At 42.8% G+C, this 23,988-nt stretch overlaps 1 protein-coding gene across 8 annotated transcripts in view; it reads left to right on the top strand.

The window, feature by feature from the left end:
- The window catches only part of RAI14 (retinoic acid induced 14), a 128,176-nt gene that overhangs the window by 56,039 nt on the left and 48,149 nt on the right, over window positions 1-23,988 (top strand). For all 8 annotated transcript variants that reach the window (XM_006116505.4, XM_006116511.4, XM_006116509.4 and 5 more), the window contains one exon: window positions 17,082-17,212. In XM_006116505.4, the coding sequence (XP_006116567.2) occupies window positions 17,082-17,212 (131 nt within the window). The remainder of the gene's footprint in view (window positions 1-17,081; window positions 17,213-23,988) is intronic.

The following is a 23,988-nucleotide window of genomic DNA, read 5'->3' as shown; positions in this document are numbered from 1 at the left end:
CTCCTGTTCGGACCATCCATTATGCTGAATACCAGGGTCTTAACTTTTTGCTCATCATTCATTCTGCAGATATGCCCAAATAGCTGTAATTTTCATTGTATAACCTTCCGCAGTAGGTTCTCTTTTGGCTGCATCTTCCAATATAATTCCTCGTTGGTGACTTTCTGCATCCATACTCTTCTTCAGGATCTTTCTATAACAACTCCCCCGAATGTCAATATCCTTCTCTTTGAATCTTTTGTTATCACCCTTGACTCACATCCATGCAACATGCTGCTGAATACACACATTTTCAAGATGCTCAGCTTCATTCCTAAGCTAATCGCTTTATTTTTCCAGATCTTATACATCGCCTTCAAACTTACTCTTGCTTTCGCTATTCTAGTCTATTTCCTTCTTAGTCTAGATCATGCATCCTGTTGCTCCCCAGATACGTGAACTTCTCTACGTTCCCTAGTTCGATCCCATCTACACTGATCTTCCTTCCTATTTCCTTCTCTCCAAATACCAGTCTTCATTTTATCGATATTCATAAATAGTCCATACCACTTCCCTTCCTCATTTAGCACCTGCTCCGTTCTCGCTAGCATTGCTTCATCTTCCTCGATGAAAACTATCGTATTCTTGTTTTACAGTCTGCGCATAGACACTCATCTGACCAACCCTCCTCCTTTATCCAGGCTTGGGACTGGCATGAAACCCCTTGAGGCTTCGTGGCGGAGTTGATTAGCAGAGTGCTCACAGTTAAGTTTTTGTTTCTACTAGTGGTGCACATTCGCACATGCCTTGGTGCATATAAAAATTTATTCTGTCTAGGTAATGTAAATGGTTAACCAGTAAACATCACCCTTACTGATGATACCTGATTATCTGGAGCTCAGCCTGTTTGGAGCAGCCCCTGCTTATACTGCGCCGTTCTAACCTAGGCCCACCGTGTCAGGCTAGGGGCTGGCAGCCAAGCCCCATAGTTAACTGCAACTAATAGAATTTTTATCGGTTACACGGTTTTTTTACAGCCACATTGTATGGAAAAGATTAGAAAGAACTTTTCTCAGGTCTGTTTAAAAGGAGTGGATCTAGATTAATTTCAGATGGCTTCTGAAAACTCGTCTCATCTACTACAGTGATATAATCAGGAAATAAAATGAAACTTTTGGAAATTAGCTGCAGTTTGTTAGTAGATCCTGTCCCCTCCTCTTTTTCTTGCAGGTTTCAAGTGTCAGTTTTCAGTTTAAAAAAACATTATACTTTAAGCTTAGTTTTGGCTACAGGTTTGGAAATTGCCAGTAGCACATTAACTGATGTCTTAGCAAGTGGCACTTGCATTTTGTGGTGAGTAAGGTACTAATTCATTTGGTTCCTACTCAAACAGGATGTTATTCTCTCTGCTGGCCCTGGAATGTGGTTGGTAGTATGCAACTGAGGCCATATTTTCACTACAGCCACAGAGATCAATGCTGCAGCAGTTAATGTGATTTAACAGGTCTAGTAAAGACCCGCTAAATCAAATGCTGAGTGTGCCCGTCAACTGCGGTACTCCTCAGAATTGCAAGGAGTATGAGAAATCAATTAGAATGTTTCTCCTGTGAACCTCCCACTGTGGGGATGGTGCTGAAGCTCTGCTAAAGGTACATCAACTCCAGCTACGTTACTTAAATAACTGGAATTGTATATCTTAAGCTGACCATAGACAAAGGCCTGAATGAGTGAGCACTGGATTCTAGGCAACACAGTGCAAGTCGCAGAGTATTTGGATTTCCAATGAATTAGGACCTATTAATATACCCCAAATTATAGCTGTATGGCAAGTCTAATATGTTCCCCATGCTCTGCTTCAAATCTGAAATTCAGAAACTCCACTAATATTCCAATCTTGGTGCGTGTATCTTCAATAAGTGGTGTTGAGTAAATTTATTTTACCTAGTACAGGTTATTTCCTCCATTGCCTTCAAAGGAGTAAGTTGGATGCAAATGAGAGCCATATGGGTGATTGGGACTTGAGTGTTAAAAGGGAATCTGTCACTTTATATGCTGCTATACTTGCAATTATAGATAAGGCTGTGGTTATGTCACAGATTCTGTGACTTCCAGAGATCTCTGTGACACTTTCTGTTACAGCCTGGGGCAGCTCTCCGCTCCTGCTGACAGTGGGGCCTCCCACAGATCCCAGCTGCCTTAGGTACCCCCTACAGTTCCCAGCTGCTAGGCGGCAGGGGGTCTCTCAGCTGCTAGCCTCTCTGAGAGAACCCTGCGGCTCCCAGATGCTGCTTGAATCTCTCTGCCACTATGGGTGGTGAGAGACCGACCCTTCCCCTGTAGCTTCCCAAGCTGAGGGGGTAGGGGCGGCGTTGTGCTCTGGAGTCCTGCAATGGCCCTGCAGCTGGAAGCTCCAGCAGCTACAGGCAGTGGGGGACCCCTACTGCTGCCCAGCTTCCATGGAGGTAAAAGTCAGTCAGGCCACAAGCTTCTGTGAATTTTTGCTTATTATCCATGACCCATCCATGATTTTTAGTTAAAATATCTGTGACAAAGCCTTAGCCGTAATTATAGTGCCACCTCTAGGCCAGAGTTCCACTTCCTTTAATGGGGTGGAGGAGGAGTGTGTTCTACTATACTAGCACTGTAGATTAATCCATTTAAAACTGACAAAAATACAATAGATTTTCTATCTAGAGCATAGACACTATGTTGGGGGCGGGTGAGGAGGACTGATATGTTTTTCACTTACAAGTGATGAGCCACATAGCAAATATGAAGGCAAGACTTGTTTGCTTTTTACCATGCTAAAATTCTTGATCTAGCCATCTTTAGACTCATTTTGTATGGTGTTTCTCTGGAGGGAGTAGTGATGGCTACATGGAAGCAGGAGCTATTTCTGCAGCCACATTTCATCTGCCCTCTAATAAAGCTTAGATAAGATAGGAAAGTGCGGTTAGGAGAAATTACCAAACATTCAAAACTGGCAGGGAATCAGATTTTTATGTGCAGAACAGCTTTCCAGTTTTCACCAGTTTTACTGTGAATGCTCTTACATGCAACTTGTCTGTGACTTGGATTATCCTCTTCTGCTCAGGAAATTTTCAACAGCAAGCCAAACTCTTAGTTGCAATATATTTCACTTACAAACTGACAAGTATTAGATCATAAGGTCAATCCACAGTGCACACATTTGTCAGATGCCTCCTGAAAGTCAGACAGATAATGAAACTTTTAGCCTTCTTTAGGGATCTTGAAGTGCTCTTCAAGATTGCCTTGAACTCTTAAAGACTCCAAACAAATCATTTATTGGAACAAGGACACGGGTTTCTTTTGTTTGTATTTGTTTTATTTGGCTGTGTCACTTATTTTGAGGATACAGAGCTGTACCCCGGATATGTTCTTTGACTATAAATAGGCAATGTTTTTCCTGCTTGGAATAGTCTCCCGTTTCATATCACAGTCTGTCTTGTAGTTTTAGGAAGGAATCCAATTTTATCAGACTCTGCAGAATAATAGATATAAAAATAATTTCATTGTGTCTTTAAAACTAACCTTTTTAGTTCTCTGTCGCTTTCTCTGCTTTTCTCTGATATGTACAGGTTGCACTTTCATAAAAAGGAATTCTCTGGTCCATGACCATGGATGTTCCAGGATCAGAGTGTCCTGGCACACTGTCGGGGCTGGGGAGGTCTGAGAGCCTGGCACAATGCAGTAGGGGAATGGGAGAAACCCAGTGTCTGGCTCAGCTGGCCTGCGTCGGGAGGGATGGGAGCTGGGGAGCCCTGCATTCAGCTCTGATGGGCTGGAAAAGGGTCCGAGGCGGGGGACAGGAAAGGGAGCCCAGCATGCGACCCAGCTGAGCTGCTAGGGGAGCTGGGAAGCCCAGTGGAGCAGCAGGGCAGGGGGTGGAGCAGGCAGCAGGGGGACCAGAAATGGTTTCCCCAGGATCAGTTAGGTTCTGAGGGTTCTGGACCAGGGAAGTACAACCTGTATTTTGTTTATCTGTGATGGAACTCTTACGCAGCCTTTTTAGCAATTGTTTTGTTGCAGATGAGGCTATCAAGCTGAAAGAACAGACCATATGACCTGAGATGGATATTTGTACTATATATACACTGTAATACGAAAGTGGCTAAGAGAATGTTTACAGATCTTCATAGATACTCACAGATCTTAAAGAAGATCATCTTGTCACATTTGAACTAGTCAGCAGAGACAGATACTGGAAACTTATGTTTAACTCTTACCTATTTATAACGTCCACCCCAGTTTGCTCCATACATGTACTGAGTCTACTTCATAATAATGGAAGCCATCTAAAAATACTTCTAACAGAGCTACCCCCTGCAAAGTTTGCATAGTGGTAAAGAGGAGTAGGAATAGTAGTAACTTGCCTTAGGAGTATGTAAGGAAAGGGGTGGATTTAAGAGCAGTGAAGACCAGATTGAAATGGCTGTCAGAGATGCAAGTTCCAATACAAGCAGGAGTGGGCTGTCTGCTCATGTAAGCAATGATTCTAGTGAAGTTGGTCAGAGGGGCTAGTAAAGATCTCAGGAAATACAATATGCTTAGTTGCTGTCAAACCAGCAAGCAGATGTGCTGCAGGATTAACCAGAAAGTCCTGCTAAGAGGGGAATTAATTGTTGAGTGGTGGCAGTCTGCACAGACCTGAGTGGGTGTGACTCTTTGGGTGTCTCTACATGACAATCCTAGGTACGGTTGTTGCTATAGGGGCTGATGTCCATGCTACTCTCCTTCTGTCTGTCGTGTTTGTCCTAACCAAGCACACTTCCGCCAGCTGAAGAAGGAGCAATGTGAGTGGCTGAGAGGCAGGGCTCTCAGCTCTGGAGTCCAACTGCTCTCCAGGCTTCTCACATCCCTGCTCTCTGCTAGGAACTGGCGAGAAGCAGCCCAGGGCTTCTCCTCTCCAGCAAAGAGATCCACATTTGAAGTCCGGTTGGCTGCTGTGCTGCTAGCAGGGAACTGAGAGCTTGGGGATGGGCAGAAGTGCTGAGCTCTGAGCTAGGACCTCCGGTGCAGTCAGGATCCCAGTAGGGAGTTGGGACCCTGGGTGCAGCAGGGGGTCTGAGTGGGGAGCTGGGGCAGCAGGCCAATCCGGAGAGTGGTTATCATCCCAGCTTGGAACAGAGATCCAACAGCCTCTGTAAGTAATGCAGTATCTGTGCCCGCTCGCGCACTCTCTCTCTCTCTCTCTAACTACATGGACATAAGCCCTATGCCTCTTGTGGAAGTGAGGGGGAGTGGGTAATAGGACACTTAAATCGGTGGGAGCAAAGGTGTAGTGTATACAATGACATAGGCAGATCTAGGGATGAAAAAGAGTAGCTGAATAGATGACTATAGCCGGTCCCCGAGTTATGAATGGTCGATTTACAACTGTTTGCATTTACAACCAAACCTCCCATTAAGCAGTCATAAAGGTGGCCCCCGAGTTACGAACGTGACCCGCACTTACGAACAGCACAGTCGCAATGTAACTCAATGGGGTCCGACTTACAAACATTTCGAGTTACGGACAAGTTTTTGGTCCATAACTCATTTGTAATTTGGGGACCGGCTGTACTTACATTACCCCCCCCCCCCCCCCCGCGCCCATATCAGAGACAGCAAGGGGGAAGCAGGAGCTGAAGCAGGGGGAAGCTGACTTAAAAGCTGGTTTCCCTCCTCGCTGTCTCTGAGATGCAGGGGCCAGGCAAAGGAGGTAGCGGTGCTGCGGCTCTGCCTTTTAAATGTAGTAAGAGCCACTGGGCTCTTACTACATTTAAAAGGAAGAGCCATAACAGGGTTAGCTCTTGGGACCGCTTAGTCCCAGCTCACACCGCCCATGGGCACTAACTCCACTGTGGCTCTGTAGTTTAAATGTAGTAGGAGCCAGGCTGCTGTGTGCCTGGCTCCTACTACATTTAAACTGCAGAGCTGCAGTGGGGGTGGCGAGTGCCCCCCACCCCCAGCAATGAGTTGATGAAAATTCCATCGACTACTTGATTAGATTAATTGAAAAATAACTTCCCTAGCCAGGTCTACATAAGCTGTCTTATATTGACCAAACTGTGTAGTGTAGATCCAGGCTTAAGGTATACCTACACTGCATTAAACACCAGCACCTGACTCAGGCTGTGGGCTTATAAAATTGCTTTCTAAATGTTTGGGAACTCCAGGTGTGTTATTGCAGTGTAGAGACACACTTATTGCCTGCCCCAGAAAACTTAGTCAAGTCTCGTTGATATGAAGGCATGAGTTGCTGTTGCAGAACACCACATTAACATGTTTACATTTTCAGAGTCCATGCTGCAAAGCTGTTGACCCAGTAACTGTATAAAAACGTGTGTGTGCATTAGTGCCTGTATACCTATAGTTTATGAAATAATGATTTAGTGATGTCCTATTGCTGCTGAGTCTTCAAAACATGCTCGTACCTGGTCCAACATCAGATAGGGTTGCCAGGTGTCGGGTATTGACCCAGACAGTCCAATATTTTTGCCTCTTGTCTGGTTAAAAAAAAAAAATTAGAAAATACCTGACACCTGAAATGTCCGGTATTTTCTGGAATTTTTTTTCTGCCAGGAGGTGAAAATACTGGACACCTGGCAACCCTAAGACACATTCGGCAACTGGGCCCAGCCCCTGGCCTTCTCCCCGCCCTGCTTCTGGGCCCCCTACTTACTTGGGAGGAATCCGGGGGGCTCGATCAAGAACACAAGATGGCTGCCAGCAAAAAAGACCTGAAGCAAGGGGAAGCAATGCCTTCCCTGGGTCTTAGCACTCAACCTTTCCCCTCTCTCACTTCAAGGGGCCATGCTGTTTGTTTTGTTTTATTTTATGTATTTATTTGTTTAACTTTTTTTTTTTTTTTTTTTTTTTTTGGCTCAACAACTTTGGTCTCCCCCCGCTTCCCTCCTCCCCCCCCCCCCAAACAATTTTTTCCCCTGTGTTTTTTTTTTGTTTGTTTTGTTTTTTTTTGGGAGGGCAGGGTGTTCAGTATTTTTGGTTAAATCACCTGGCAACCCTAACATCAGATTGGATTATCCATATGTGATATTTCCTAGCCCTATCGGGCTTTAAGTCTTTGAGGGTTTTTTATTTATTTTAACTTTTGTTTTAAAGGAGACTAAGGAAGTTAAATGCTCAGTTTAATTGGAATTGGGTGCTAATTTCTTTAGGCTTCTCTGGGAATCCTAGCCTTAATACATCTGTTGTGCAAATAGATGGCATTCCTGATACATAGTTACATATAATTGAGTTATCCATCTTTTTTATTCTGCAGACCTCTTTGCACACTTCCTCCTTTCCAAACCTCCCTTGCTGTTCCACTATATGTCTTACAAGTGTTTTATTCTAGAGATCTCAGTGAAAACATAAGGATTCATGTTAGTTCATAGAATGCCATTTGAAAACATTTTATTAACCATTTCATGTGATCTGTGTTGTGCTATCGCTAAGGATTTCTGTAGAAATAAGAGACCTCTTTGCGTCTGGCAGCAAACTCTAACAACATCACAATCTGATGTTAATGTCAAGAAAAAATGCTCTGACGGTAGATGTACTTTATTTCAAATCCTTAGAAATAGGAGAAAAAGCAGATGAATGCAAAAACATGATTTCAAGGGGGTTTTAAAAGGGTTTTTGGTTGGTTGGGTGTTTAGTTTTAAAGGCACATAGAAAAACCTCAGTATTAAGATAAATATTTCATTTGTACAGATACACTGGTAATTATTGGTCTAACCAATTTTTAATTTACTGAGATTGATCAGTTGCACATGGTTTGAAAATCACCTCATCCTTTGTCAAAGATAAATCTCCAGTCACTTTATTGGTGGTGTGTGATCTGATTAACAATGGGAGGTGGCTTGACATGTTGACAATAATATGTTTGTATAATTTCAATTATTTTTTTTTTTAGCCTCATTTTATTCCACTCTTAATTCAGGATCTTTTTCTTTTGAGCAACTATAGCAGTTTTAATTTCTTAACAGCAGATGAAAAAGCACAGTTAGCAGCGAGATGACCACATGCTCTTAGATTAAGCCTGTACAACTCTGTTCAAGTTAATGAAAGCACCCCTGCTGCTCCCCTAACGAAAAGGCTGAATTGAGGTTTTTTATTTGGACAAATGAAAGGTAGTGTCGGACTATAACTGGCCTCTTCTGTTTAATGTATTTTGCCATCATTATTGTAAAGTTTTAATGGGAGAGGAGAATAAGCAGCAGAGTGTTTACATAGGCATAAGGAGCAATAGAGAATATAACAATATATTAAAATGTCTTGTAAAACATTCACAGATGATTTGGTTTGTGTGATTGATTTCCACCATAAAAATTGTTGCTGATTTGCATTTAATAGAGTGACTTTTGCTTCATCTGCTGCAAGTGCTTAGTGTCTGTTAGTGAAAATGTTAAATGTAAGCCATTGTAGTCAGGAGAGAGAAGGGGGGGAAAGAGAAAGAAAAGGAACACAATGGCCAGCTTAAACTGGGAAAATAGAATGTCTGATATAGCCATTAAATGGTGAGACGCAAATAATAAACTATATTTCTTTGGCATACATTTGTTCTGATGGTCTCTGCACCCCTTTTTGTTGACCATCATTCAGAATTGTACTTCATATCTAGCTTCTAAATTTAATGTACAGAGCACCTTTCACTACAGAGTTCACAAGCATCTTCAAGTGGCTTAACTCAGACATGCTTCAGTGGAACACAGAATATAAGATTTTCAGTAGAAAAATTTTGAGAGAGGTTCAAATTTATAATTTATCTTTTTTTGAGGATTTTTTGCCTTATGAACACATTCCCTCTAAACTCTGCCTTTCATGGAAACTACCACATTATACTTCTCACTCAAGGAAAGGAACAGCAATTTATTTTCTTGGGCTTTCTTATGAAGTCCTGCATGATCTAGTGGTGGTTGGGGCATCTGTTGCACACAGTCATTCCATTAGCCATGGGGATAGCAACCTTTTCAAATCAAAGAATCAAACTACATCAAAATTCAGAACAAGCCTGCCCATCATCTCTGCCTGAAAGGCCGGATCCTTCGCTGTTTTCTTCTGTGCCTTACAAAGAAACATCATCCCTGTGCTTTTGGCATCCATGGAGCAGCTGCATGTGATGGGCCATTGCTGTTAAACTAAGGACATGAACACTGACTTGTGGGATCAAATCATTATGTAGGTCCGAGATGACGAGCAGTGGCTGGAAAATTTTTGGATGTGGAAAGCTACCTTTCTTGAACAATGTGTAGAGCTCGCCCCAGCGCTGCAGTTCAAAGACAGTAACGTAACGCTCCTCTCTCTAGACTAGCGTGTAGTGATTTGCCATGTGGAAGCTGCTGCTACCAGTTGGTTGCAAATCATTTTGGATTTTGGGAAGCCCACTGTTGGGGTTGTGCAAGGCCATTACACGTTGAACCTCTCTAGTCCAGCACCCTTGAGAATGTTCCGAACCATGGGAGGTCAATATCGTTTAGCAGCATTGCCAACACTTCACTGCTTACTGGACTCCTAGAGGACATTTAGGGGTAAGTTAGAGCTAAATAACAGCACAGAACACTGAGAGGTGGCTGTAAACAAATTTTACGGGAAGAACTTGGCCACACTCATAAATGGAAACCAGGTTAACTAATATCATGCCAGACCATGGATGTTCCAGGACCCATGAGTGCCAGATTAGAGAGGTTCAACCTGTAACAGCATCCTGATTCTGGGCAATGTGTGGGAAACAGTGGGTAGCTCTGTAGGAATTGGGATTTCCTAACTGAGTTGGGCAGTTGCTGGCATGCATCTCCCAATTTTGGCCTTGGACCATCTTGTAATGGAATACATCAATAGAAGGGGGTACTACTCGATGGTTTTCAGGTGCTTGTGGATCACTGCAGTCGTTTCACTGACATCTGTGAAGGGTGGTCTGGGAAGACGTGCAATCTTCAGGAACACTGGCTTGCACAGAAAGCTGTAAACAGGTTCTTAATTTCCAGACCACAAGGTGCCAGTGGGGGGATGTTGAAATTACCATCGTGATCCTGGGAAATCTAACTTACCCCTTACTCCCATGGCACATATGAAGCCTTCTATAGGAACCTGGAAAGCAGTAAGGAGCACTTCAGCAGCTGCAGAATGGCCATTGGAAGTATATTTGGCACTGACTTTGCCAAGTTAGACATAAACGAGGGAAATATTCCCATGGTCATAACAGTCTGCTGTATATTGCATGACATTTGTGAGGCTAAGGATGAAAAGTTTCCCCAGAGGTGAAGCGTGGAAGAGGATCACCTGATGGCTGATTTTTAAGCAGCCAGATACCAAGACTATGAGCACCAGTAATGTCTTTCTAGAAAGTATCCTGCCATGCTTTGGTAACTTGCTGTCTTGCATGAACTGTTTGTTAATTCCAGCAGCAACCACTGTGTATAGGAGATAAATAAAAATGATCTTTCATAGAATATTTTTTATTAAATAGCAATAAATAACACACAGAAACCACTTGAATTGCTCAGCAAAGTGGTCAGGATGGAAATGTGGGACACCTCCTTGAGACCATTTATGGCAATATAACCAAACCCAGTGTCTGTGGTGAAAGTTTGTCAATCTAACTTTGCCATACAAACCTCTACCCCTCTTGTTGAAATAGTTCTTATATTGTTGGCAAAGCAGGAGTTTTGTCAGCGGGAGGGAGCATTGTAATGTTTATACCTTTACTGTTTTGTCAACAAAACTCTTACACTCCATTCTTCTCCAAAAATGATGAGTCACTGACTTGAAAATACCAGGAATTTTAATTTGCTGCTCAGCTTACCTGCAGTTCTGATTTCAGTAGAGATAATGCAACCTATCTCCTATAGACATGCAACAGTGCAAAGTCATTTATGTCTTCTCCTATAGACTGCTTTCCAAGGGTAAACTAACATAGTGATTAGCTAGTTAATGTTTGTTCAGTCCTTTGCAAATGTAAAGCACTAAGTTATAACACTTTCAACTACTATTATTTTACCACAAAGGCTGTTTCCTTTGAACGTCATTAACCTTAACATAGCTGAGATTTAACTTTATTACTTGACTGGTGGCTGTGGGAATCCAACTTTGAAGATAGGGCTGATGTGCCTAAGAAGTTAGCAGACTTGCATTTTACTCAGTGAATTTCTTACCTAGTAATAATACTGAATACTTTTAAAAGAACCTTTTGTGAGTTACCTTCATGTTAAGACTTTTATTTGTGTATTAAAACTTGTGTTTGACTCTTTAGCAAAGTATACCTGGCTAAATTATATCATCAGTTAACCAACTTGGTAGATTGTATCTCTAAGAAATCCCAGTAATGAAGCGTATCTTCTCAGTTACTCAGCACTAAATATAATAAGCTTTTTATTGATGTGCTATGTAATGCAAATGTAAGAGCAAATGGGTTTTTGCTCAGGGGAACTGTGCAGCAGTTGGAGGAAGGTAATACAGTAGGGGCTAATGGATCCTATTAGTAACAGCTGCCTTGGTCTTCCATTGAGTGGTCCATTTTGGCTAATGGATCTGCATAGTTGCAAAATAAATGTTGTGTGCACCAAAGCATGTGAGAATTGTGTTTCCTGGTGGCACACAGTCTAGCAGCGGGGCAGGAGGTGTTCTCTGCTAATAATCTGGGCGGCATTGAAATCTCTCTTGAGCGTCTGCCCAAGAACGCATAAGGTTACCCATCTATCACAGTGGTTCCCTATCTGTGGTCCATGGTACTGCAGAGGGTTTGTGGAAAGTTTAAAAATAAGGATCAGGCCCACTGTGGTAGACCCGATCCTCATTTTCTTTACTTTTTCTGTTCTTTTTTTTTTCTTCCCCAGTGAAGGGGGTTTCATGAAGTTTTAATAGATTGAAAAGAAAAATCTTTTATTTTGCTGATATGCTGATGTTTGTCAGCGTATTCATATAACTTTGCATTTAAATAAATAAAATTTTTGATTCAGTTCAAAAACATTACTGGCTTTATATGCTAGCTACAACTTTGAGTTCATTGCTGCTTTAGTAGGGAGAAGAAACTACTTTTTACGCAGTAACTAAAAAGGGGATTAGGTAGAAGATTAAATATTTTAGCATTTTAAAGTAGAATGCACCTCATACACCATTTCTTAATGTGTTCAGAAAATGCTTGATGAAAATTAATGTGTGTATATATATATATATATTTGGCAAGATTGCCCTTGTTTTTGTTTAGTTTTCCAGAAAAATTCATTGATCTCTCTGTGAGTGTGAGTGTGAGGTGTTATGTAGTGGTTTCATTTAAAACAATCTAAAAACATATAATTGGATTAATTAATTCAAGCTTATTCGTGTAGTAGGCCCATTCTGACTCAGAATTGCTTTTAAAAAAAAAAAAAAGAATAGTTTCGGTAATGAGAAGAGGAGACACCAGTTAGAGAGCCTATTTTCATTATGCTTATTCTGCTATCTCTGAAGACAGATCTTGCTACTCTACCTCCATCATCTACTTCCTTCTCCTCAAAAAAAGGAAAAATTACCATTTTCTTTTTTAAATAGTATGCCAGTAGCTCTGTAGTCTTGAAATGTGCGCTAATCTGCCATGAATAAGTATTCTCCCTGTGAGAGTGCATTAATTAACTTGTCCAACTTCAAGACTGTTTAATTTTTAGGTAGGGTAGAATCATCTTAGCAATTGCACGTGTTAATAAGAGCTATCAGGTGAACAATGCAACCCTTCTCCAGTCTCAGTTGTATAATGTATGTGCATATGTTGAGTTAGGAAAAAAATGGTTGAAAACTGAGTATTACAAGACAAAGTAATGCCTCTCTCCTTTTAAAAAAAGTAACTCCATGCAGCACAGTATTTTATTATTACACTAAATTTGGCATCATTGTAATAAGAGCTGGAGTCAAAATGCTGCATATTTGACCAGTTTAAGGGCTGTTTATATATTTTCTTTGGCACATCTTTCACACTAGATAGATATCCGCATATAATTTAGGACCAGTTGTATTGAAATCAGGTTATGAGCGGTGTGACTGTGAACCTGGGATTCAGTGCCTTTTGCATACACTGGTCATAGTGTCTCTGTCACATTAGGGAAAAATTAACTGAAATCAGGAAAAGGCTAAACTGCCTATCATGTTGTGGTTCTAGAGTGGTGACTTGTAGATGACTGAATACTGCCAAACTAATTGCTGGCATATAATCAAATAACACTTCAATTTTAGTTGCTTGCTATAGGTTAACATTTTAACGCGCCCCCCCCCCCCCCTTTGAACTGATTCTGCAGGATATGATTATATTCTAAATTATTATTGAGCAACATTGTTGCTATATCAAGGTTCATAATGCCAAGGATTTTCAGCAACAGTCATAATCTTAATGTTTTCCTATCGCTTAGTCTCCAGTGTTTGAGAACTAGAACTGGTCATTTGAGGACATGAAAAGCACTTAAGAATAGATGCTTTTATCATCTTTTCATGGAAAGGTAGGTTAATGTTTCATGTTGCCAAATTTAAAGGGGAACCATCAATTTTTAAATCTACTCCATTTAAGTATCATTAATGAAGTACTTGAAGGTATTGCTTCTGTCTTTAAGTTCCCATGCCAGTTTTTGTGACTTGACCATCATACCTTCCAATTCTAAAAAATTTTTTCTCCCTGTTGTGTAAAAAATCCACAAAAGCAAGTTAGCGAAACTAGCTGTACAAAAATTGCTGTCAAATATATAAGGAAAACAAACTGAAAAATGGATCTGTTGTTTTAAATCATCTTAGGTGATGGATTTTTTTTAAAAAAAACTACCATTACAAAGAACACAGAAATGTCATTTTTAGGTGGAGTGTTCTTTTAATTATAAACATCCTCAAAACATTTTTCAGCTAGCTTCATTTTAGGCTGTTTGCATAATGTCAAGGCACCCTTTGCCATAGTAACCAATTATTGTTTTAAGTGAGAATACAAATTTTGCTGGTATAACTAATGCTTTAGATTCTACAATAGAGTATGCCACAGCTGAACTATGTATTAAGAGTATAATATGCATGCGATGGACAACCACTTTCTTCCTTTATTTGCTTGCCCCTTCCCTTTGATATACTGCTGTCCTTGGATCCCCTCATTCCAGACTCAGAACCTTCACATACTATGTATGTTTGCCTATTCAAATTGTTCATTCTACTTGTTTTTTTTTTTAACCTTCAGTAACTTTTGTAGGTCCTTGACCTGATTCTTTAGTCCCATTAAGAAATTACTTGAACTGTACTTCTGAAAACTTTGACTGCAAGTTCACTCTGTCTCACTAGCATTCCACCCATTCCATTTCTCAGAATGTGTTTTAGTTGCTTTTTATACCCAGAATGTACCTAATTTAGATTAGTGAGAACCCTGACTCATTTTGCACATCTCTAAAGAGAAAACCATCAGTATTTCTGTGGAGAAGAATGAGGCACCATAAATGCCTCTGTCACAGTAGAGCAGCGGTGGGCAATATATATATATTTTTTTAATGGGGAGCCACTCCTAGCATTTTTTAAAGTGGTCAATTAGTGAAAGAGGTGCAGGGCCTGGGATGGAGGTTGAGTGCAGAAGGGAGCTTTGCAGTAAGGGATTGAGGTGCAGGAGAGGGTGTAGGTTCTGGGAGGGAGTTTGGGTGAAAGAGGCAGTTGTGACCTGGGTTAGGGGACTAGAGTGCAGGGGTTTGGGTTGTGATCTTGGGCAAGAGGGAGTTGAGTGACTTGGGGCAGAGGATTGGGATGCAGGATCTTGGAGAGGATATGGGGGCAGAGGGTTGGGGTACTAGAGACAGGCTCTGTTCTGGAGACTTACCTACTTGCCTCTCTGCTAACAGCCTTCTCAAGCAGACTCCCTGCTTTCCTTGCCCCTGCACTGGCTGCAAGGGCCATGTGGTTTTTGAACAGCTACGAGCCTAAGGGGAGAAGACAGAGTACTTTGCAAGCTGCCTGTTGTCAACTGGCCAATGGGATTGTACTGGGGGCAGGAGCAGCGCCTGAAACCGCTCCTCCTGACCCTGGGCTCACAGCTGTTCAAACAGAGCCCTGCAAGTTCTCGATGGCCACTTCTCTCAGCAGTGTGTGGGAGACAGGCAGGGAGTCTGCCTGAGTCTTCGCACTGCATTGGTGAGCCGGATCAGCCAGCTTCATGGGCTGGATCTGGCCTGCGGGGAGGGTATTTTACCCAGGCCTGCAGTAGAGCATTTCATGCCTAAGAGCTTCATATGTTGCAGGTTTTCAAAGAGCCCCCCTATTATGAATTCAGCAACTATCAAAAAGGCACTGATCAGGTTCTTTTGTACCTCCTGCGGGCATTCTTGTTGAAGAGGAGCAGACTGTTGTTGGGAACAACCATCATCTTTTTAAAGAGCCTCCTTGCTGGATGTGTAATGTTAGTGAAAATATGACTTTGACTTCTGTGCAAGCAGAACGCTTTTGGTGGGATGATAGATTAGTGTTCTTCCTTGTTAACCTGTGGAACTCCTTGTCAGAGGATGCGGTGAAGGCTAGAACTTTAACAGGGTTCAAAAAAGAGCTAGATAGAGTCATGGAGGGTTAGGTCCATCAATGGCTATTAGCCAGGATGGGTAGGAATGGTATCCCTAGCCTCTGTTTCTCTGGAGGTGGGTGACAGGGGAGGGATCATGTGAGGATTACCTGTTGTGATCCCTCCCTCTGGGGCATCTGGTATTGGCCACTGTCGGCAGACAGGATATTGGGTTAAATGGACCTTTGGTCTGACCCAGTATGGCTGCTGTTATGCTTTTATATTAGAAGGTGGAAAGGCAGAATTGATTTTTGGAGTAAGTGTGTGTGTGTGTGTGTGTGTGTGTGTCCGCGTGCACCCACTATCTTCCCCATTGACCAACTGGGTCCATAGTTCAGATAGAGAGAATGAGGCACTGTTGCTAAGTGTTTTGTGTAAGTGGTCCTTGTGCCCAAATGTAATCTTAAAGGTGACTGTTTTGTCACTAATTAGAAAAAAGGGCCCTCCACAGAAAGGAGACTGTTGGGTAAAGAGATTAAAATGCCTGGTGATCTTCTCTGATCTGCAGCAATGTTTGGGATTCACTCCAAGGTAGGTCTGGAATACATATCTGAGTTAGAGGCTTAGACCTGTCATATAAATGTAATATAGGTTGCATCTTTATTAAACTGGAACTCTGGTGCCGGACCACAGATATTCCAGGATCAGAGTCCCAGCATGGTGGGGGGCCCCTGTGAGCCCAGCATGATGTAGGGGGCGGGATGTGCCGCCCAGCTGGCCTGCAATGGCAGGACCCAGGAACCTGGGTGTTTGGCTCAGCGGGGGTGGAGGGAGGCGGCGTCTCATCTGGGCTGCAGGGGGAGCCAGGAAGCCTGTTGGGGCTGGCAGTAGAGGGGCCAGAAATGACCTCCACTGGTCTAGCAAAATTCCTCTTCTGGGACCAGTCAGGTCCTGAAGATGCCAGACCAGGGCGGTTTAACCTGTAGAAGTGATTATAATCTGCAAAGGGAGATATCTTTGCCTGTTGGGAGCTGTAGAAAACACTTCACTTTAGAAAGGTTTCTGCAGGCACATGGTGGTATGTGGAAGGGAATTTTGTTTGTTGAATCAGCTACCTCCCAGGTAGTCCTGTCCCATGTATCATATGATTAAAAAGGTAGCTTCTGATAGCTCCAGCACAGCTCTAAAACAGGAACCATGGCCTAGAGAGATGAAGAGAGCTCATATAAACCTCATTTAACTTGGAAGAGGGGCCAAATGGGTTTAGTTCTGTGGTACTGCTTTAGAGAGCAACTCTTGCAGCACTGGCATTCATCTTGAAGTGCTGTGCTGTAGATTGACCGACTGGGATTGAGCTAAAAAATTGCGGTGTGCTGCTTCTCACTAGTTTAAAAAGAAGTCTATCTGATGTGACTTGAACTACTGCTAGCCTTTGAAATCAAACACCATACGATCCATTTTAGTTATTCATAAGCATCTTTATCCAGTGCCAACTCTTCAGTGTGGATTTTGCTTGGCTTTTATGTTTTCTGTGATAGATGGCAAATGTACGTATCGTCATTCAGCGCCCCATGGAAATATTGCGGGCATTGATTTCTCTTAAATTTTTCTTTTGCTGCAGACCAACGAATGGAATAAGAATGATGATCGGCTGCTGCAAGCTGTGGAGAATGGAGATTCAGAGAAAGTGGCTTCACTGCTGGGGAAAAAGGGAGCCAGTGCCATCAAACAGGATAGTGAGGGCAAAACTGCGTAAGTCTATCTACTTTTAAAACTCTCTTTTTCCGTATCTTCAAGGGATGAGGAAAACCGAGACTGTTGGCTCCATGTTTCATTTGCAAACTGGCTTCGGTAGCCTTAATGCAGAACAAATAAGAGTCAGCCTGAAATGGGCCCCTTTTCCATTCCTGCCCCATTACTTGTTAAACATTTTCCTTCTGTTCCAGAGCTGTGTTTACAGTTTGTATTTACAGTTTCAGCCAATTTGGTGACATGAGTCTAGATTGCTGGGCTGATTGACTGCTCCTTTGGGAAGAGACATTAGGCACGTTGGGATATCCAGATTCTATGGCGCAAGCTCCTAACAGGCAGAATGGCATTTCATTAAGCCTTTTTGGGGCTACTTTCCCACCTTGTAGATTTGGATTTGTTATACTGCCGAACTGAAATAGCAGCTGCTTTAGTGAATGAGTGGCTTTGAATTGATAATGATAACAGGGGGTTAAGTTTTACGAAACCTAAAGCACTGGACTTGTCCTTGTGATTTGCAATTGAAAAAGTTGCCTCTGCACAAGAAATCTCTTCATGTGATGGAAATCCCCTTTGCAGTTTCAGTAGAAAAGTTAATATGGCATTTGCTGCTCTCTCCCCAACCTTTTTTTCTCTTTTTCTCTTCTTGGAAAATCTTTCTAAAGGCTTGTCTACACTGGCAAGTTTTGTCACCAAAAACCCCTGTTTGGTGACAAAACACAGAGGTTTTAAATTTTGTCACATTGCAACGAGACAAAAGTCACAAAAATGCCCACTTTTGGTCTCACAAATCTTCCACCTTTGTGAGAGACTCTTGTCCTTCTCCCTCCCTTTACTGTCAACAACCATGCAGTATGAACTACGTGAGGCTTTTTATCAAGTTTATTAAACTCCAGGATGTTTCCTGATTAGCCACTCTGGCCAGCGCTTTGAACTCTGCAGCCACATAAATAGGTAAACAGAAATGAACCCCTCTCCTCTGAAATCCCAGGAAACTTGAAAATATATTTCCAGCTGACTGGCTCAGGGTTCTGTGTTCCTCATGGGGACTTCTCAGGGGAACAGGGGTGGCTGTTACTCAAAACACTCTCCTGCTTGGAACACTGCAGAGCTTTTGGATCTTATCAGCATGTGAGATGAAGAATCGGTGTAATCACAATGGCAAGTGACCCATAGGAACTGGGACATATATGGCCACATTTCTTGAGCCCTGTGTGAAAAGGGATATGAGCAAGACGCCCTGCAGTGCAGAGCCAAGATAAAGAAACTCTGGCAGTCATGCCATAAGGTGAAGGAGACACATCCGTGGTCTAGTGCTGCACTCAATGCATGCCATTTTTTTAAAGCACTGAATACAATCCTGAGTGGGGGCCCCACATCCACAGGCAAAGATTGTGTGGATACTTCCCATGGCAGCAGCTTCAGTACAAGTGGACAAGGGTACAGGGCTCGCTGAAGAATCTCCCAGTGTGGCAGGCAGACAGGATCAGGTTGAGTCTCAGCAGCTGGATATGGAGCATGAAGCAAGGGAAGAGACATAGGGTAAGTTGCTATATTGCAGCAGCGGGAGTTGGTGCAAGATGACCGGAGGCTGTGTTTCTGAGAGATCTGTTTTTCCTTCTAGAGTAACAGGAAAAGTGGCCAGTTTTGTTCAGTAAAGTGCATGTTTGAAACATTTCACTATCCTTATCAGGAACAGTACAGTCACGCTATTGGTAATGGTTAGTTTTTCAGACCAAGCCTTGAGAAGGTAGACATACTCTCCCACTGACAGGCTCCATCAACTCAGGAAAAGACCACAACGGATCAGGGAGGACCTAGTAAAGGGTGTTTTGCAACGTTCAACTCTCCAAATTGAAAAGAGAATAAAGTCAGGCCAGGGAGATAAAATTGAGAACAGAAGCCACTGACTACATACTAAAGCTCATGGAAGACTAAACTGAGATGCTGAAGTGTCTAAGATGCAAAGCAAACAGAACCAAAGGCCTCCCTGGCAGCACATGCAAAATTCTGTATCCAGCAATCCTTCCTCTACACCCACACATTCCTTTTCACTGTCAGGTAATGAGGTTTTACTAGCACCCTTCACTTCCCATCAAAGCAGCTGTGACTTTGGCAGCTGGATGTTCACACCATTGTGAGGTTTTCCAATAACCCTTACCCTCCCTTACCAGCAAGCATTCTCCCTGAGGGTACGTCTAGACTACTGCGTTTTGTCGACGGAAGTTTTGTCGACAGATACTGTCGACAATTTGCGTCCAGACACATGGAGTTCTGTCGACAAAGCAAGCCGCTTTGTCGACAGAACTCCGTAGTCTGGACGCAACGTTACAGGCAATAACACCTTCTGTCGACAGAACTCTGTCGACAGAAGGTGTTTTGCCTCGTAAAATGAGGTATACCAGCGTCGACAAAACCGCGGAGTTCTGTAGACGTTATGTCGACAGAACTCCGCGGTAGTGTAGACGCTGGTATTGTTTTGTCGACAAAAGTCCACTTTTGTCGACAAAACTAGGTAGTCTAGACACACCCTAAGTGTGTGACCATGATTGAAAGGGATCAGTAAAGACAACACTGATGCAAGGTTCAGTGAATTTATTTTGCATTACACAACCCACACCAAATGCTCTGGCCCCTGTGGAAGTCTGTAGCATCCCTTGGTTTCATGGGATTGCTTTGCTCAGGATGAGTAGTGGAAGGAGATAGGGAAGGAACCCCAAAACACACAAATGTCAGTGCTCCTCCTCATTGTCAAATTGGTTCCTCAGAGCCACCCTTACGTTGATGGCTGCCTCTGAAAGCCTGAGTATCTGGCTGTTCAAACTGTGCGTCCAGGTGCTGTGCCAAAGTGCTCCACCTACAGGCAAACACTTCACGCATACTCTCTTGCAAATTATGTAAGCAACAGCATGTGGCCACCACCCTGGGGATATGATCCTTCCTCAGGTCTAGCTTTTCAGTCTGCAAAAGGCACGTTCAACAACCATGCGGCATTGGCTTAGCCTGCTGACAAACTGCTCCTTACTGCTGTCCGGGTGCCCTATGTAAGGCTTCATAAGCCAGGGCTGTAAGCTCGGTCTCTGAGGATCACTATGGTCATTTCCACACCCCCAATTGTAATTTTGTGGTCTGGAAAGAAAGTCTCTGCCTGCAGCTTTCTGTACTGTTCCTGAAGATGTGTGCATCATGCATTTTTCCAGGCTACCCATTGTTTGTCCGTGAAATGACCATGATGAGCCACAAGTGCCTGAAGCACCATCAAGTACCATCCCTTCCAATGGACTGACTGTGTCAGGGTGGGGTGGTGCTCTAATGGGAATGTGTGTCCCATCTGTTGCCCCGCCACAGTTTGGAAAGCCCATTTCTGCAAAGCCAGCCACTATGTCATCCACGTTTCCCAGAGTCACAGTCCTCCAGCGCAGAATGAGATGTAGTGCCCTGCACACTTCTGTAAGTCCTGCCCCAATGATGGATTTTCCCACTCCAAACTGATTTGCAACTGAATGGTAGCAATCAGAAGTGGCCAGCTTCCGCAAAGCAATCGTAACACACATCTCCACTGAGAGAGCAGCGCTTATTTGGGTGTCCTTACTTCACAAGTCAGGCGCAAGCTCAGCACACAGCTCCAGGAAGGTTACTTTATGCATCCTACAGTTCCGTAGCCACTGGTCTTCATCCCGCATGACGGAGCGATCCTACCACTTAGTGCTGGCTTCCCTAGTCTAAAAACGATGTCCTACTCTGCACAGCTGCAATGCCACTTCACTATTGTCCACATCTGAGTCTTCCTCTGACAGTTCAAAAGTAGCTCTGCTGCAGTGTGCGGTGACCTAAGCACATTGAACACAGCATAGGAGAGAAGTCTGGAATCCATGATTTCTCTCAGCAGATGCTGGAGTGCGCAGCAGTTTCAAATGGTGTGAAAGGAAGCCACAAGCCCCAAAAGGGCCATGAAACACAAAGGTGGCTGATGGGACATTTTTCACATTCTGCAAATGCCTTGTGCTACATTGTGCATTCCCATAGTTCCTAGTGACTGACGGTGGTGTCAGGCATTGTGGGATGCATACCCACCTTGCTTTGTTCTTTTTGGCAACGGGGGAGCCAATAACGTGGCCATGCTATGTCAACAGAGGGTGGCAGCTTAAACATGATTTGGTGACTTTCTTTTTGGCAGCTTTTGGGTGTGAACAGCACATTCGTGACCAAAACTTTCCAGTGCAGACATAGCCTAACTTGCTAACAGGAACACAGGATGCTACAATCATAGGATCCCTGTCCCTCAGATCTTTCCATGTGGTGTCACATAGAAAACTGATTTCATGAATAACTTAAGAAACAGCTCACTGCTTGGCATTCCACGGGAGGGAGGCTTTTAAAGATGTGGGTGGGGAGTCATTCTGTCTTGGTAAAAATAGTTTTGTGGTGCCTCTCCCAAGTTCCACAGTACTGCTCCTAGGCTGTGTATATGGCGTCATGCTGTGCTTCCCACTTGGTTTGTTTCAGTTTGCTACATCAGTTCTATTTCTGGTCTGCATACGAGGAAATTTAAATGATGGAAATGACTCATGATGACTTGAGACTTTCTTACTCTAGCAGTCTGTGAGCTCTCGTGTCTTCAAGTGGACTTTTTTCTGCATTCTAATGTGGAACTAACTTGAAGTTGGAAGCACAGTTTAAAACAAAATCATCAAAAGATACAACTGAAGTGCTTCAACAGCTACTTTCATTAGATACGTTTAATGTCCTTTTTTTTTTTTTTTTTTTTTTTTAACCCGGTCATGAACTAAATAAATTAGACTTTAGTTTATTTTCTGGAATCAACTTTACTATCCACTATAACCTCTTTTCCACTCAGAGCGTCAAACCAGTATTTATTTGGGGGTTTGTTAGTGTTCAGCTGCATTCAGTGTGTTTGAGTTCAGTTCTAGTTCAAGCCATGCCCTCCTCTCCCCCCCCCCCCCCGCAAAAAAAATTGGTTACCTCTTTGAACTGATTCAAATAAAATTTCAGTCTTAGTGGCAATTAGGGAAAAACAAGAGCTGAAACTTAAAATTGAAACTATTTTTATTTTTGATAGTTGGTTTTCCCTAATGTTTCTTTGTTGTCAAATAAGTGCAGTTCCTTTCATGAACAGTTTGTTTGAGCAAACTAAAATACCATCTTTTAATGCTGGCTGTGTTATGTTGGACCTCTGTGGTGAAAGGATAAATGTGAGTTGCGGATAACTGGAGGGAGGAGCTGCCCCAGGGATAGGTGAGGGGAGGCCTATCCAAGAGGGAGGCAATTACCTTTTACTTTGGGCTTCAAGAGTTAATAACTTTTTGCACCGGGGATTATTCCACCTCTTCTCTCCCTGGTGTGTGTCAGAGATTGTTCATCTGTTTCCTGGAGCCTTTGCTGCCTCATGATGTGCAGGCATCTCCTTGAGACTTCGCTCTCCCTCCCTAATCTTGTGGGTTGACCACCTCCTAGTTTCATTCTGTTCTCCGGATCAGAGGGGAGGCTTTCCTGGTACCAATCACATGTTTGTTTGTTGTTTTTTGTCTCATTTGATAATGAAAGTAAGATCACTGTAGTTTCAATTTAAAAATAATTTAAGCTTAAAAATTCTGAGCCTTTATTTCAATAACACTTTTTTGTTGTTGTTCTGTTCATCTTGAGTAGATGGAATGAAAGTTTTATGGTTCTGGTTCAGTTCTAATTTAAGTAAAACTACCAGCTCAATCCAGTTCTTTTTGTTCAACTTGCCAGGTTCTACTGAAGATTTTTGTGGATTTCAAATACAGTATGGGAGTATGAATCGGATTCTGACACAGTTTTCTTCCCCAGCCCTGGAGGCATAACTGCAAGCTGTCACATTTAGTAACCATGAAGATGCTTGCACTATGTACCACACTAATACTGCAACAATTATGCGATCTTAAATGAATGGAACAAGTATAGACTAATGATTTAAAGATCTGTGTTCTTACAAGTTCATTGTGCACACTTACCTGGCACTTTATTTAAAATATTTATTCAAAGATGTCAGTGAAAAGGAGTGTGTCTGAACAAAGCCAGGTTCATTTACATGGCCTCATTTATAGAGCCCTGCGCAGATCCAAAATATCTGCAACTGCAGAAATGATCCATGGATATCTGCATCCATGCTGCAGATATAAGCAGCTGTCTGCACGCTACAATTGTATCGACTACATGATTAATCAATAAGGGCTGCTCTGCAGAGCCGCAGCAGGGGTAGCTAAGCAGACCCGGCTTGTGCTGGCTCTGGGAGTCACCTGTGTCAGATCTCTGCATTTTAAATGTACTAAGAGCCATGGAGATGGTACTGCGGGGAACTGGCTTTTAAGCCAGCTCTCCCCCCTACCCCCCTCAGCACTGGCTTCTGCTCCCCCTTTGCTGCCTCTCTCTGATAGAAGCAGCAAGGGCAGGGGAGAGCAGCGGGGAAGCGACTAATTGCATCACTAGTTAACTATCCAATAAGCTTCTGCTTATCAGAGAGTCAGCTAGTCTCTTACATCCCTACTTCTAAATTAGTTGTCTCAAAATTTAGAAGAGTGAGGAAGAAAATCTGGATTACTAAACATGGCCCATTTTAGCTCACCCATTAGAAAGTACATTAAAAGTGAAAGGAAACCTAAAATGGCCATTGAAACAGCAGCTCTCCATTTTGAGGAAAAGGGTAGTTGAAAATGTTCTTCTCTGTTCCTTTTTCTCACATCTACTAACTTTTCACCACCCCATAACATAATGGAAGTGAGTTTTATGTTCCTTAA

This window comes from Pelodiscus sinensis, chromosome 6 (assembly GCF_049634645.1).
Source record: "Pelodiscus sinensis isolate JC-2024 chromosome 6, ASM4963464v1, whole genome shotgun sequence".
NCBI lineage: Eukaryota > Metazoa > Chordata > Testudines > Trionychidae > Pelodiscus > Pelodiscus sinensis.
Note: the sequence above shows the minus strand (reverse complement) of the source record. Positions and strands in the feature narration are given on the sequence as shown.